This window comes from Biomphalaria glabrata, chromosome 2 (genome assembly GCF_947242115.1).
Source record: "Biomphalaria glabrata chromosome 2, xgBioGlab47.1, whole genome shotgun sequence".
NCBI classification, from domain to species: Eukaryota; Metazoa; Mollusca; class Gastropoda; family Planorbidae; genus Biomphalaria; species Biomphalaria glabrata.
This window is the reverse complement of record NC_074712.1, coordinates 5,819,775-5,834,531: the sequence shown is the minus strand read 5'-3', so window position 1 is coordinate 5,834,531 and position 14,757 is coordinate 5,819,775. Positions and strand designations below refer to the sequence as shown.

General features: G+C 37.0%; 1 protein-coding gene across 2 annotated transcripts in view; it reads left to right on the top strand.

Annotated features, from left to right (window-relative positions):
• The first annotated feature begins 1,815 nt into the window (after positions 1 to 1,815).
• The window catches only part of LOC106057815 (RYamide receptor-like), a 121,461-nt gene continuing 108,519 nt past the window's right edge, over positions 1,816 to 14,757 (top strand). The window contains exons 1-2 of one of the 2 annotated variants that reach the window (XM_056018846.1): positions 1,816 to 2,364; positions 4,821 to 5,766. In XM_056018846.1, the coding sequence (XP_055874821.1) occupies positions 4,840 to 5,766 (927 nt within the window). In that variant the 5' untranslated portion in view covers positions 1,816 to 2,364; positions 4,821 to 4,839. Of the gene's footprint in view, positions 2,365 to 4,626; positions 5,767 to 14,757 lie in introns of both variants that reach the window. The other variant, XM_056018845.1, reaches the window with a different exon arrangement.

Below are 14,757 nucleotides of genomic sequence, written 5' to 3'. Positions count from 1 at the left end.
AAGTGTTCTTAATGCTCTTAATCTAGGTCACCAATGCTAGTAAAGATCTAAATCTAAATCACTGATGTTCTTAAAGTGTTCTTAAAGTTCTAGATCTAGGACTCAACTTTTCTTAAAGTAATATATCTAGGTCTCATCTCTTCTTAAAGTTCTATATCTAGGTCTCAACTCTTCTTAAAATTAAAAATAGATTTTTTAAACTAGATTTAGATTTATATTCTAATTAAAATCAGTGTAGATTCCATATCTAGAATTTCTTAGTCTAGTTTAGAATGTTTGTTGTTTTACATGTTTCGGATGTTCCTTAAGAGTTGAAGATGTTTACTTCATAGTCCAAATCTCTCACAGGACGACGGGGGATGGGAGTGTGCAGGGTTTGAACCTGGGACTATCAATAAATCCAAACGACAGTCCAGCGCGAAAACCGCACGACCAAGCAGCCAAGATTTAGACTAGATCAAGATCCATAATTTCAATTTCTAGACTTAAAGTATTGATTTTTATTTCCATATGTCTAGATCAATATTTCAATGTTATAAAATACTAAAACTAATCTACTATTTTTAAATTTAATATTGCATTCAGTCTATTTAATAGATTATCTATGCTTTTTTTTTTACATAAATCTTATCTAAATTACATCTACATTATTCCAAATTTATACTTTAGATCTAGATCTAGTAGATATAGATCTTAAGAGTGATAGTTCGGATGTCCAATCTAGGTAGATCTACATCTTCATTCTAGTTCCATTTAAATGAAAATGCCAATAGCTCTGTTGGTAACTGTGCTGGGACATCGAGCAGACGTTGCCGATGTACAAGCTCGATGCCTTGTTCTTTTTTTTATTTTCCTTTTTTTTTTTCAATTACAAATCAATACCAAAAGATTATCTAAAATCGCTCATCTGACATATTGTACATTTCCGGTAGTTGTCATGCCGTAATGTGTAATATATATCTTTATCGATAATAGGCTATAAGTTTGTTATTAAGTTAACAGCAACGCCTGGTCACGCAGTTAGCGCACTGGACTGATTATCTCGATGGTCCCGGTTTCATATCCTGTTAGATGCAATCCCCAGTCGTCCAGCTGGAGATTTGGATAAGGAAGTAAATTATCTTTAACTTTGAATGAACATCAAAAACATGTAAAACATTTTACAGAAGAAAAAATTTTGTACAACGCTAAATGAATCTTTGAAACATTATTACTTTTGACAATCAAAACAAAATCACGTCTTGCGAATAGGCGGTTCCGACAGGGATCCGACTCCGACGGGGACCGCCCCTAAGTTTGTGTAATCTTTTTTTTTTTGTTTGTTTGTATATTTGGAATTCCATGACATTCAGTTATAATTGTTTAATTTAATGATTAATAGAATTAGCACGGGGTCTAAGAAAGTGAGGGGCCCACTGCGGCCGCATAGGTAGCAGTAGCCTAGGCCGGCCTTGAATTTATTCATTTGCTTTTTCTTCAACCATAATTTGTGGACCTCACAGTTTATGTTCCTATAGGTAAATCCAGCATTACACAATAGTATTCAGATAAACCCACTATGGTTTGTGTTTAGCTATGTTTTTATCGAGGTCCATTATTTTTTTTAAGGCAGTTCAAGTATATATCTTACACGTGTATTCAATTAATACATCTGTCTTTTAACCTCGTTCTCTCTCTCTCCGTCTCTCTCTCCCTCTCTCTACCTCTCTCTCTCCCTCCCTCTCTGTCTCTCTCTCTTCCTCTCTCCCTCTCTGTCTCTCCCTCTCTCTCTCCCTCTCCCTCTCTCTCTCTCTCCCCCCCCCCCCCACTCTTTCTCCTTTCCTCTCCATTTTTCTACTTTCTTAAACTCTGTATTTGATTCTCCGTTTCTCTGGATTTTGTTCCTCTACCGAGCCTCTCCCCCGCACTAAGCGGTGCAGCGACTCGCCAGGCAAGGGACCGGTTCAACTCACCTCCCCGCTACCACCACAATACACTTCGGCCTTCTAGTTACGAAGCTTTCCCGATAGTTGTTTTTTTTTTATATTATTTTTTATTTGTTGTCGATTCATTTTTTTTTCTTGTGCGTAGATAAATGTGTGATTTGTTTTTATTTCTTCTGTTGCTAAGCGCGTTGATACATTTAAATTCATCCAGTAATACTTAATTTTTTTAAGTGATTTCACCAATGGATAATTCCCCTTGGCTATTATCTATTTTAAAGGGCTATTCGTTTTGATTCTGACGGATAGCTACAGTGAATCTAGCTAATGAATTTACTATTCTAATGTGTTTTGATATTCTTGATATAAATGGACAGTGCAAAAAAGAAATGAATATGAAAACATTATTTCTGGTTATATGTTTATCTGTTTAAAATTACGGGTATATAATTATAATAATAATACGATAACTAATGTATGGGAAGCGTGGTCGAGAGGCTAATCACGCTTGATCTGGGTTTGACTTAGCTACCTATGAAGGGGCTTGAGGTTCGACACCCGACTCGAGCAGAGTTGTGTTTACTGAGCGCCTAAAGGCAGCACGGAAAACCTTCTCCCAGATAACCCCTCTCACTAGTCCACTATGCTATAAGAATAAAAGTAGCCTCAAGATATACTTTTTATTTATGATATAATAATATAAAGGGCTCGGTGGTCGAGTGGTTAAGCGCTTGTCTTTGAATCTCGGGGAATACTGGGATTTTGAATTTTCGGATTTTTAGGGCGCCCCTAATTCCAGTCAACTCTAATGGGTTATTGACTTAAGTTGGGAAAGTACAGGCGTTTGGTCGTTTTGATGGCCACATGACACCCTGCTCGTTAACCGCGGCGAAAGAAACAGATGATCTTAACATTATCTGCCCCGTAGATAGAAAGATCACGGAGTGAAATTGACTACTTCATAATAATATAAGATAATGTACTTAAAAATGATATGAATATGGTTTCCCTTCTCTCCATAATTATTTGTCCACGTTCTGACAGAATTGTTTATTTTTCACATTTGTACATTCTAACCTGTTTATGACTAAGCCTCAATATCATTTTTGTTTGTAATCAGAAAACGTTACTTTTGGTATAGATTTATAGGAGAATGCATGCTCTTTTTGTGTAACATAACATTTACTTTCTAAAACCGAAAATTAATCTAATTTCACGGGGTCAAATCAACGATAATTAGGAGTGGAATTAGGAGTGGAAGAGAGTTAATTGACGTGTCAAGAAGTCGACACTCTATAAATTCTACAAATACAATTGTAAAGTAGAATGCCAAAGCTCTGATCCTCGACAAAATGTCATTAATTACTAAACATAGTTTTAAGGCTTCTATAATGTTGTAATTAATAGACTAAGTAAGTTTAAAAAGTCAAGCTTTGAACCCGAGTCCATCGTGACAAAATTCTGCAGCGCATACAGCACGACCAGCCAGCCATTCATTAACAGTTGGTCAGAGTTCATAATCCATCTGAATATAGAATCTGCGACAAGATTATTAAAAGCGTTACGCTGTTTCTCAATTATGTGGCTGAGTTAACCGTAGACCAGAAACAGATGACCTTAACATTATCTCCCCACTGATTGCAAGGTCTGAAAGAGGAACTAAGAAGTCTATAATCAATTCTCAATGAGTTAAATAATTTATCTCACAAGTTACAAATTACGCTTTTAAACTCTAAATTAAAACTTAATATTGTAAGAAGTTACGTAAGCTAAGGAATCGACTGTTTTTTTTTTCCTAGTTCTGTAGCCTAGATTTCAATCGTCTGCTCCAGGTCTGGGACTATTCTTATCTAATACGTTTGAGTGCTTTCCCCTTTTGTTGTGGTGTTAAAGAAGGACATTTTAAACTTCTAGACAACGTGACTCTCGAAACCAAAGTTTAACTTGTCCAGTAAATTAAAGTGCTATTGAAAATAAAGTGGCCAAAGCGAGATTTATATCAGCAAATAATATAAATGTACTTTTATGATAAATATTTGTTTAGAGAGCGAGAGAAATGCATTGGTACTTTGACTTTGATTGTTGGTTGCTGTATAGAGACTTTAAATAGTTTTAGTATGTAAAACGTAGTTTAGTATTTGATTGATAATATTAGTTAAGTTCCCCTTTTAGACCTTGTGGTCTAAAGGGCAAATGATGTAAAAGTCATCTGTTTCTGTGACCCACGTTTAACAAGGCTGTCATGTGGCCAGCACAACGACCAACTGCCATTACTTTTCACCAAGTAATGTCAGGTACCCATCAGAGCTGGGAGGCGCCCCAAGATCCCGAAATTAAAAATCCCAGGAGTCCAACCCGGAACCCCGGTTAGGAAGCGCTTTACCGCTCAGCCACCGAGTCTCCTATTTATAATATAAAGAACATACAACCACACCAGTAAATCTACCAGATAGACTTGAACTAAGATATTTGAGATATTTTTTTTCCTTTTTTTTCATACTCGATAAGGAAGGGTCCAGTACTGGTCCAGAACTTTACATAAATTTAATATTCAGTGCTTTCCACCAATTCAGGGTTTACGCTTAAACCAATACCCAAAATTGGAAAGAGTAAGGATGTTGGCATCCATTAAGGCTGTCAAATATTGCAGTCAGTTGTGAAAAAGAAAATTAATTCTACTCTGTTATTTTTAATAATCTCTAAGGAGTAAGCATTTTGAGACTCTAGCTACTACAGGTGAATAGCTTTTGTTTTTCTAGAATGGAGTTAAATCAACATATTGTGTCATAGATTTAAAAAAAAAAAAAAGTAGAATGTTTGGTAGTACGAATATTTTGTGTATCTCGGCGTATCTTGTTTATCGTTTGAATTATAAACAAAATGTTTTTTTTACTAAAGTGAGGTGTACAATGGATATATGTTAAACATGGATGAGACGAGCATTGATTCCACGCTCGTACCGGAAGTGAAAGATCAAATTTTCGTGACAACTTCCGTTCTGTGGAAGATGCACAACGTGACCTACTTTGGGGTCACGAGAACTGGTCTGGGCAGTTCAGAGCCTCCTTTGGATCTACTCCCATCGTTTACTTCCGGTAATTCCACTAGCAGACTTCACGAGTGTCCTCATTGCGACAATGCTTTGAACTCTTCCAATGCCGTTTATAATGATTCCATGTTCCCTACGGAAACGATTCCTTACAGTTTCAGCATTGTTCTTATCGCTCTGTACACCTTCACGACATTAGCAGCAGTGATAGGAAACTCCCTGGCTATCATTGTGTTCGCCAAAGGCAAGCGTTCCAACACAGACCTTCGGTCGTTCCTCATCAACCTGGCCGTGGCTGACCTCATCATGGCTATCGTCTGCATTCCTTTCACGTTCGCGTACCAGATCACGGAGAACTGGATATTCCCGGACGTCCTGTGCCCCATCGTCCAGTGCTGTCAGCAGGTGAGCGTGCTGGCTTCTGTTTGCACCAATACGTCCATCGGGATTGACCGCCTGGTCGCGGTCAAGTTCCCCTTGAGGAAGCGCGTGACGAACTCCAGGTCAAAGGTCGTTATACTCTGCATTTGGATTCTGGCCTGGTCGCTCGGGGTCATTCCGTTGGTCAAGAGCAGGACTGTGTACAGGGATAGGAAACTGAGATGTGAAGAGAATTGGGCCACTGAGCAAAGCAGGTTGGCTTTTGGGTTCTTCATCATGATCATCACATACTTTCTTCCGGTCACTATTCTCTCCGTGACCTACGCCATGATCGGACGCCAGCTGTGGAAACATAAACTACCCGGAAACGCAGATGACCACAGGGACGCTGTCCAGTTGAAATCGAAGCGAAAGGTGAGTTTTTATGTTATTTCTTTAGAAAATGTAGCATTGTCTAAACGGAAAGTTATTTGTATGTATATTAATTTCACACAATATTCAACTTACAAAACTCATCATCCACACACAAATATTACAACACCTTTTTTTTTTTGGAGCTGTCTCTTGTTTAATGTTGCAGAATAGCCCCCCCCCCCACACACACACAAAAAAAAAAAAAGTGGGAAGATTTTTGACATTTTGTTTAGCGATTTCAATGCAGGAACCTTTTCAGAACAGTGGCAGTATCCGGTAGGACAAAATTTTGGGCACAATAACATAAGATTGATATTAATCACATGAGGCTCAACCCGGAGACATTGAGAACAATTGTCGTGTGGCAGGAATAAGTGAGAGCTTTCTCCTTTTTGTTTCTTTATTCATTGGATGGCATGGAGTACTGTATACCCCTTAAAGAGATCGATCACTCCAAAGGTTTACTTCCTGATAAGTCTACATTGTGCATAGTGTACACGTGATACCCTTAACAACTGATGTATGAAATTGTATTTTATAAATATATATAACTATACTTTCTAATAATAAAGGAGTTTTAAAATATGGAATCAGACACCGAATTTGAAACAAAAAATAGTAGTACAAAGTAAATAAGTAATTTGTATACTATGCATTTCATAAACTACGAAAGATATTCAAAAGCTTGCCCCCTTGGGCTGGTAAAGCACTTGTAATATATATTAAGAACAATCATAAATATTTATAAACACTCATTAATGTATTTCGTCAATCATTAGCAAGCTCTTAAAAACCAAATATTGTACTATTCTATGTGTTCTGTTAGCGCCAGTCATTATGTATCAAAACTCTTTGGACCTATGATGCACTAATTTAAATCAGTGTTTCCCAAACTGTGTTCGGCGGAACCCTGGTGTTTCTCGAGGCCTGGATAGGTGTTCCACGAACAACTGGAATCAGAGCCGGCTTTAGGCCGATTTGACCTATTGCTCCAATTAGGTCCCGCGCCTGGCACAGACCCCGCGATTTACATAAAGCATAAAACTGTCAAAGCTCTTGTCACAGGCTTTAAAAGATGTAGGACTTTAAGGAATAACATATTGAGAGCAGGTCTATCGTGCGTTTGACGTAACTTTAATTAACCCACAGTCGCCTATTGCGTTTGAGTTGCTTCCTATGTATCTTGTATAACAAATGTTGGTGTAATGATCTAATTAATAATAATAGTTATTATTAAAAAAAAATTAGTAGAGGGGCATCCATTAAATTGGGCCCCGCAATTCGTAAGGCCGGCCCTGACTAGAATAAGTAAACTAGTAGACCATTATGTGAATTAACCTCTCTAAAAAAAAATAAGCAAGTGTTCCGCTAAGAACTCAGAATGTGCGAAGCGTTCCGTTAAGAGAAAAGTTTGGGAACCCCTGATCTAAGCAATACATTCCTTACTCCGTGCACAGCAAAGACAACAACAGAATAATAGTCACGTGATCAGTTCTCATCAGGGTTTTGCTCTATAGTTTTCTCTATCACCGATAGCAGCAAAGGGAAGAAACTGTTACTGTTATGGTATGTTTCCCAAGAATTGTTTCGCCTGTTTATATTTGTTATCATCATCTCATCTAAGAATGGGGCTCTGAAGCTCTGTAATTGCATTATTAACCCTTTGGAGACCACGCTGGATCGTCCGTTCCCTTTAAGTGTACTGATGTGTACAAAGAAACTAATGCGGCATAGATATAAACTACAGCAGGTTCTCATGTACACGTATATTGTTTTCTTCATAGTGACGCTATAAGGATAAGATAAAAATGTATATGTATGTGTGTGTCTGTGCGTGCGTACGAGTGGCGTTAAGAACGGAACTGACGCCCGCGGCTTGTTACCTTATTGGCACCAAACTTTCCCCATTCCAAGAAACACGACTAGTAGCTTAATATAGAATGGACTCGTAAATAAGAATATATTAATAATAACAATGGAATTTAGGCTTTAACGTTGTTTATCCCCAAGGTATTACGAAAAATTACCCATAAACTTTTATTAATGCTCTGCTGTTTGGGAGATATATAACACTGGACTTAAATTTCTGAAAAAATAATATAGTTTAAAATTTCAGATTTCTTTTAGGAATGTGGCTAATTTAGTTGTTTATTTATTTATTTATTAATTTTTTGTGTTGTTTTTTTTAAGTGTGTGTGTGTGTGTGTGGGGGGGGTAATTTACGTTGTCTAGTCTGATTACTGCCTGGTCGTGTGGTTTGCTCTCTGGGCTGTCGTACGATGGTCTGAAGGTCCCGATGGTCGTAGACATCCCTCATCGTCTTGCGGGAGGCTTGTCTAGGATTTAATGATCAACTTTTACTTCAATCCAGCCTTTCGCTGCGAGCTCTATGCGACTCTGCCAAGAAAAAATAGTGTGCTGTTCCCTTCAGTTGTTCAGCACTGCCGCACAGGGTGTTGGTTAGGTTGGGCTGTAGTGGTAGTTGGGTCAGCCTAAGGTGGATAAAGATGGGGCATTCATAAGAGTGGGCTCAGTGTCTACAAAGTTATAGGTGTATGGATTATTTTATTAAGGTGGTAATTTAAAGGTGCGTGTACTGTTCTTAGTTGGAAGATTGTAGATTGCTCCTTGCGGGGGAGGAAATTAATGCTGTCCAATTTGTATGTCATTGTCATTTCTTTGTAAATAGATATGCCTGTGATTCCTAAAAAAAAATGTACTCTCGATATATATGACACACACAGACTCATTATTTTGTTTACAAAGATGTTTGATTGACTTGCTGCTAATTTCATGCCAATGTATATTGTCTTTCTTGGTCAAATCAAGAAATTAAAAGAAAAAATTCAATGGTATCAATTATCATAATGATTATTTAAATGGTGTTATGTGGCCAGCATAACGACAAAACGTTTTTACTTTTCCCAATGTATGTTGGGTACCCATTAGAGATGGGTGAACTTTAGGTATCCTAAAATTCCCACATCTCAAATATCTAAATACACCAAAAATCAAACCCAGACCCCTCTGTTCGGAAGCCAAGCGCTTTACAACTCAGCCACCATGCAGCCATGCACCTTCTTAGAAGACCTAAAATCAGTGGGTCCCGAGTTGGAGTCATTGATGCACTATCTCTGTGAAAAGATCATGCCGCAAGATCTTGCCGCCAAACGGTGCGAGACCTAAGTTGACCTAAATAAGTTTAAGCCCCACCCTCTCACAAAAAAAAGTATGTCATTAAAATAGATCAATAACTTTATATTATATTTTATTAATGATTAAATACTACGATTCACCAACTCAAATCTGCTTTCATTCCAATAAACGAATAACAAAAATCCGGTACCAAAACTATTAATTCACCCAAAAAAAAAATAGACTTCGATATATTAATATATTTTTATGCATAGATACAGATCTATCCAAAATGATATTAGATAAAACGTGCTTTCTCATAACATTAAGATGCAAACAAATTATTCATATTACAATTACCATATATGAAACATCAAAGCCATAAATACAAACAATCAGAAGTAGTATTGTATTTAGCACTAGGAGACTCACTTAGGTAATATAAACTATAAACCTTTTTTTAACATTTTATATTAAGCCAATAAAATGTATTACCTCTTAACTTTCTGTAAAAAAAAACTATATATCTATATGTTACATTGTCCAATTCTAGTGCCCCGTTAATCAGTGATGCCCTAGACACGAGTTTAACATGCCAATAGATTCGCCAGGCAATGTTTATTGATAAACTTCGGATGCAATGAAAAGAAACAAAAAGATCTTTCAGATCATCAAAAGTGCTTTTCAGTTTGTTTGTATGTCTGTTGGTGTGTCTGTGAAGCGTTAACACATTGTAACATGGGGGTGACCTTGTAAACGGTAAGGTCAGCGCACGGTAAGTTAAGTAGATAGATACAGGCCTGGTTAGGTCTTAGGTTACTTCTGTGTCATGTTACGTGGGAGAGAGTAAAATGAGAGAAAAGGGGGGGGGGGTGAGAGCGAGAAGAGAAAAGCAGAGAAGGAGAGGTCACGTGAAGAGAAACAGAGAAAGAGAGAGACAGAGAGTAAAATGATTAGAGAGAAAGAGAGAGTAAGAAGGAAGTAGAAGAGACAGACAGGAGGATAGTGAACAAGAGAGACAGAAAGAGAGATATAGAGAGAATAAGAGAGAGAAAGAGAGAGACATAAAGAGAGATATAGAGAGAATAAGAGAGAGACCGAGAGAGAGAAAGAGAGAGACATAAAGAGAGATATAGAGAGAATAAGAGAGAGACCGAGAGAGACATAAAGAGAGATATAGAGAGAATAAGAGAGAGACCGAGAGAGAGAAAGAGAGAGACATAAAGAGAGATATAGAGAGAATAAGAGAGAGACCGAGAGAGAGAAAGAGAGAGACATAAAGAGAGATATAGAGAGAATAAGAGAGACCGGGAGAGAGAAAGAGAGAGACATAAAGAGAGATATAGAGAGAATAAGAGAGAGACCGAGAGAGAGAAAGAGAAAGACAAAAAAAGAGATATAGAGAGAATAAGAGAGAGACCGAGAGAGAGAAAGAGAGAGACATAAAGAGAGATATAGAGAGAATAAGAGAGAGACCGAGAGAGACATAAAGAGAGATATAGAGAGAATATGAGAGAGAATGATAGAAAGATTGAGAGACAAAGAGTGAGAGCGAGAGAGAAAGAGGGAAAATGAGCGAATGAGGGAGAAAAAGAAAGAAGGAAAGAAAAAAAAAAGAGAGAGAGAATGAATAAAAGAGTGAGAGAAAGAGAGAGTGACATAAATAGAGAGAGAGAGAATGAGAGAAGAAAGAGACAGTGATAGAAAGAAGACATAAGTAGAGATTGAGAAAAAGTGAAGTGTTAAAAAAATAGTAACAAAAAGCAATAGCGAGTACACTGTGTACATTTCTATCTGATGTGTACATATTCCAATTCCTAGCACAGTCTGTTGTCACTGTAAACTCCTTGGCCTACTAGTACACTATCACAAATGTGACATTTCACCACCAAAGTGAATGTTATCTCTTTCTTTAAGTGTCACACGACTGGAGCCTTAACGTCAACTCAGGATATTATTCAAATACATTATTTTGTGCGCACTGTGGGATAACAAGAATACTTAATGGATGCTGGTCCCTTACATCAAGAGATACTACTTCTAAACCAATTACAAGTTATTGTGTTGTGATGTCTACTATGGTAGAGTGTAGTCTCATGTACATAATTAATTCTGAAATTAATTTGTCATTCTTGTAAATCATTATATCTCTACAACGCATGATTCAAATATTTCCTTTTGTATTCTACTGAAAATGATTCCCATGATTCATCATTTGCTATACCTCCATTTAGTCACATTATTTGTCTTTTTTTAAAAATACAAAAAAAGATTCACATAATTCATCATTTGGTCTATTGCAAGTGTTTCTCAAAATTCGCCCTTTTTTTTTCTTGTGGATGTCATTCCCATAATTCACTCTTTGAGCCAGTGATTCACATAATTCACACTTTGTTTTTCTTCTAGTGATTCACATAATTCACTATTGGTTTTGCTGCCAATGATTCACATAGTTCACCCTCACCCATTCCAGCGTCTCAACTTCGGTCACTTTCTTAAAATAACGGTATCTAAATAGCGGACTATTCACTCGTAACCCTTTTATGTAATTACAGCTGTAACACGACGAATCCTAATTAGTTTACCGACGCATAAATCATTGCCTCTCGTCCAGTCCATCGTCTGCCACCACTCCTTACCCGCTCACCTCTGACCAACTCCTTTTGTTTTGACCCGCAGTAAAATAGTGGGACTACTCACGCAGTGACTGTGAACAACAAGCCGCAACTCACAGGGCGAAACAATTTTTTTGTAATTTTAAAATGGCGGACATGTTTTAAAACACAAATCGATATCAGAAAGTGACTGGGAAAAAAATACGAAATTTATGCAAATATTAGTTCAAGGTAAATTTAGAAATTAGTAGAATATTAAGGGTATCCTATATAAATAGTGTGCCTGAGCCCGCCAGGAAAACCAGTGACTTGGTAGAATTTAAGTCATTGGCTAGCATACATGACTAGATGCATGACGCGTAGGGCGTAATCATCTTCTTTTTTTTTGAAGTAACGTCTGTATAAGATAATATAAGATAAAAAACGGTAAAGTTCCCCTTTCAGACCTTGCGATCTATAGGTCTAAGATAGTCTACAATTACTAAACAAAATGTACTATGGGATGTTGACAAACACAAATGACAGGTCCGTTAAAGCTGGTGTTTTTATGGACCGCACGGCCTGCGAATAACTAAAATAAAAAGTAAAAATAAGAAGATACACGCATTCAACTAAAACTAGGTAACGTTACAACTTGTATGTTGTGGGCTTTTCTTGTGTTGCTTATTTCGCGGAGATTGAATGTGGCCAGACCATTATTTTATTTAGGAAACCTCAGAATTTGCGCTATTCAATTTTAGCTTTATCATCATAGGAATCCTTGGGCCTTAGGCCTCTTTTCTTTGCCTCTTTTTTTTTTGGCTTTATATGCCTCTTTTATGGGCCCTTTTGCCTCTTTTGTGGGCTTTTTTATATTTTTTATATATAGTTTTTTATTTGTAAGTTCTAATAATTCACCTAAAATACTGCCTGAGTATTGTACAAGCATATGAAAATCAAACTAGATAATTCTCTACTCTAAAATCAATAGTTTTCTTATGTTACTTCTAAGTGATTAGGATCGAATACTTTGTTATTTTGAAGGATGATATACAATGGATTCAATTTAATTTTTTGGTAATTCTGCAGGATTTCAAGGGGCAGCCATCTTTGTTATTGTTTAGACTGTAATCTTGTATCTTGGGTTTTCTTTCCGATTTGGGTTTTTGTTTGTTTTTATTTTTGAAGCTAAAACATATGCTAGATCTAGCTATACCGGTATCATCTAGTCCTAATAAGTCTATTAATTAGACTCATAATAATAATAATAATAATTTTATTTATAAAGCGCTGTCAACAAACAAAATGTAGGCTCAAGGCGCTGTAACAACATTACAAACAAAAACGCGAGAGCTAAAATGACAGTTAATCTAAAAAAGTTTTAAACAGATAGGTCTTAATGTTCTTCTTAAAAGTGGTGTAGCATGTTGTCTGTCTGAGATCAATGGGGAGTGGGTTCCAAACCTTTGGTCCGTGAACTGAAAAAGCACGCAGTCCGTAGCTTTTGAGGGAGAAACGTGGCACTACTAATAGCGTTGAGTCCATTGAGTCTAACAGCTAGAACTAGACTAATTACTATATTAATATGACAAGGTTCTTAAAGGCAATAAAGGTCAATTAATTTTTGGTAATAAACTGTGCTGATATTGATTGTAGGCCTAGTTAAATTTAGATTCTCTATATCCGAATAATTCAGAATAGATATAGACAATATTTAACAATTAAAAAGAAGACAGAACAATAAGAAACGTATTGTATTGACACCAAGTCAAAATTTAAAAAATAGCATTGCTTTGAAAACACAGAAGTAATGTTAATTCTTGGTATTTTTAAGACACTATCTTGGGATTTCTTTGGAACATAAACAATAAACAAAATAGTAACAAAGATGGCTACCCCTGTTCACTTTGCGGGATTACCAATTTTTTTGTTTTACATAATATATGGCATTATAAAGGAGATATATAAGGTTTTAAACCTCTTGCATATGTAGCCGCTTGGTTATTTTTAAAATCATTGGACTAAAAGCTTTATAAGTAGAAAAGAGGGACGTCGCCAAGAAATAAAAACCTCTTTAGAACCTACAAGTGACACAGTAGATTAAATCACTATTCTGCCTGAACAAATTACTTGATTGAACGCATATGTCTATGTATTGTAATACATATTAATAAATATAGATAGATAGATAACATTAGTCAGGGTGTAAAACTAAAAGTGACCTTACTTTGGAAAATGTAAACAATAGCTAATACGCGACCCTTGATTGTCGCCACTGGAACCAGTCTCTATGTTAACCTTCGTAAAACATTGTCTGCCTGTAGAACTGGTATCAAGTGAACCCTAGAGATCTGTAGAACTGGTATCAAGTGAACCATAGAGATCTGTAGAACTGGTATCAAGTGAACCCTAGAGATCTGTAGAACTGGTATCGAGTGAGCCCTAGAGATATGTAGAACTGGTATGAAGCGAACCCTAGAGATCTGTACAACTGGTATCAAGTGAACCCTAGAGATCTGTAGAACTGGTATCAAGTGAACCCTAGAGATCTGTAGAACTGCTATCGAGTGAACCCTAGAGATCATAGAACTGGTATCAAGTGAACCCAAGAGATCAGAAACTTTTAGCAGACATCTTAATGTACTTCCTGACAATGAAGCAGGACGATTTGGCGCAGACTTTTTGACGCGCTGACCGTTTTGGCGCAGACTTTTTGACGCGCTGACAGTTTTGCACATACGTTTTGACGTGTTGTCAGTTTTTGCTCGAGATGTTCTAACGATTATTTAAAAAAAAAAAAAAAACTTTTAGAATAATGTTGTTGTTTTTTTTAATTCTGTATAGCAGATATAGTAAACATAGTCTTCCTCTTCCAGCCCCCCCCCCCTTTTCCGAAAAAAGTTTTAATAATTCATAAATCAATATTGCGAACAATGCATGGCTGCAATCCCCACTCCCCCCCCCCCCCCCCCGCACTTAAACCTCATTCGTCTCAGCTTTTTGTGAATCTACCGTCATTAAGGTTTGCCTCTTTGATGTCTGTGTTACATGTCACCCTTTCGCTCTCAACTCTAAAACTAACCTTGACCCTGACAGTTACCGTCACCTTCAGGCTACGGATAAATATTTTGCAGCCCAATGCATCACAGGTTAATAGGTCAGATCTGGAGCGAGTATGCAAAGAATAAAAGTTAAGATGTAAACAACAAATGGAAGATGGGGGCTGGGGTGAGGGCGCGTGACGTAAGGGGAGAACAATACT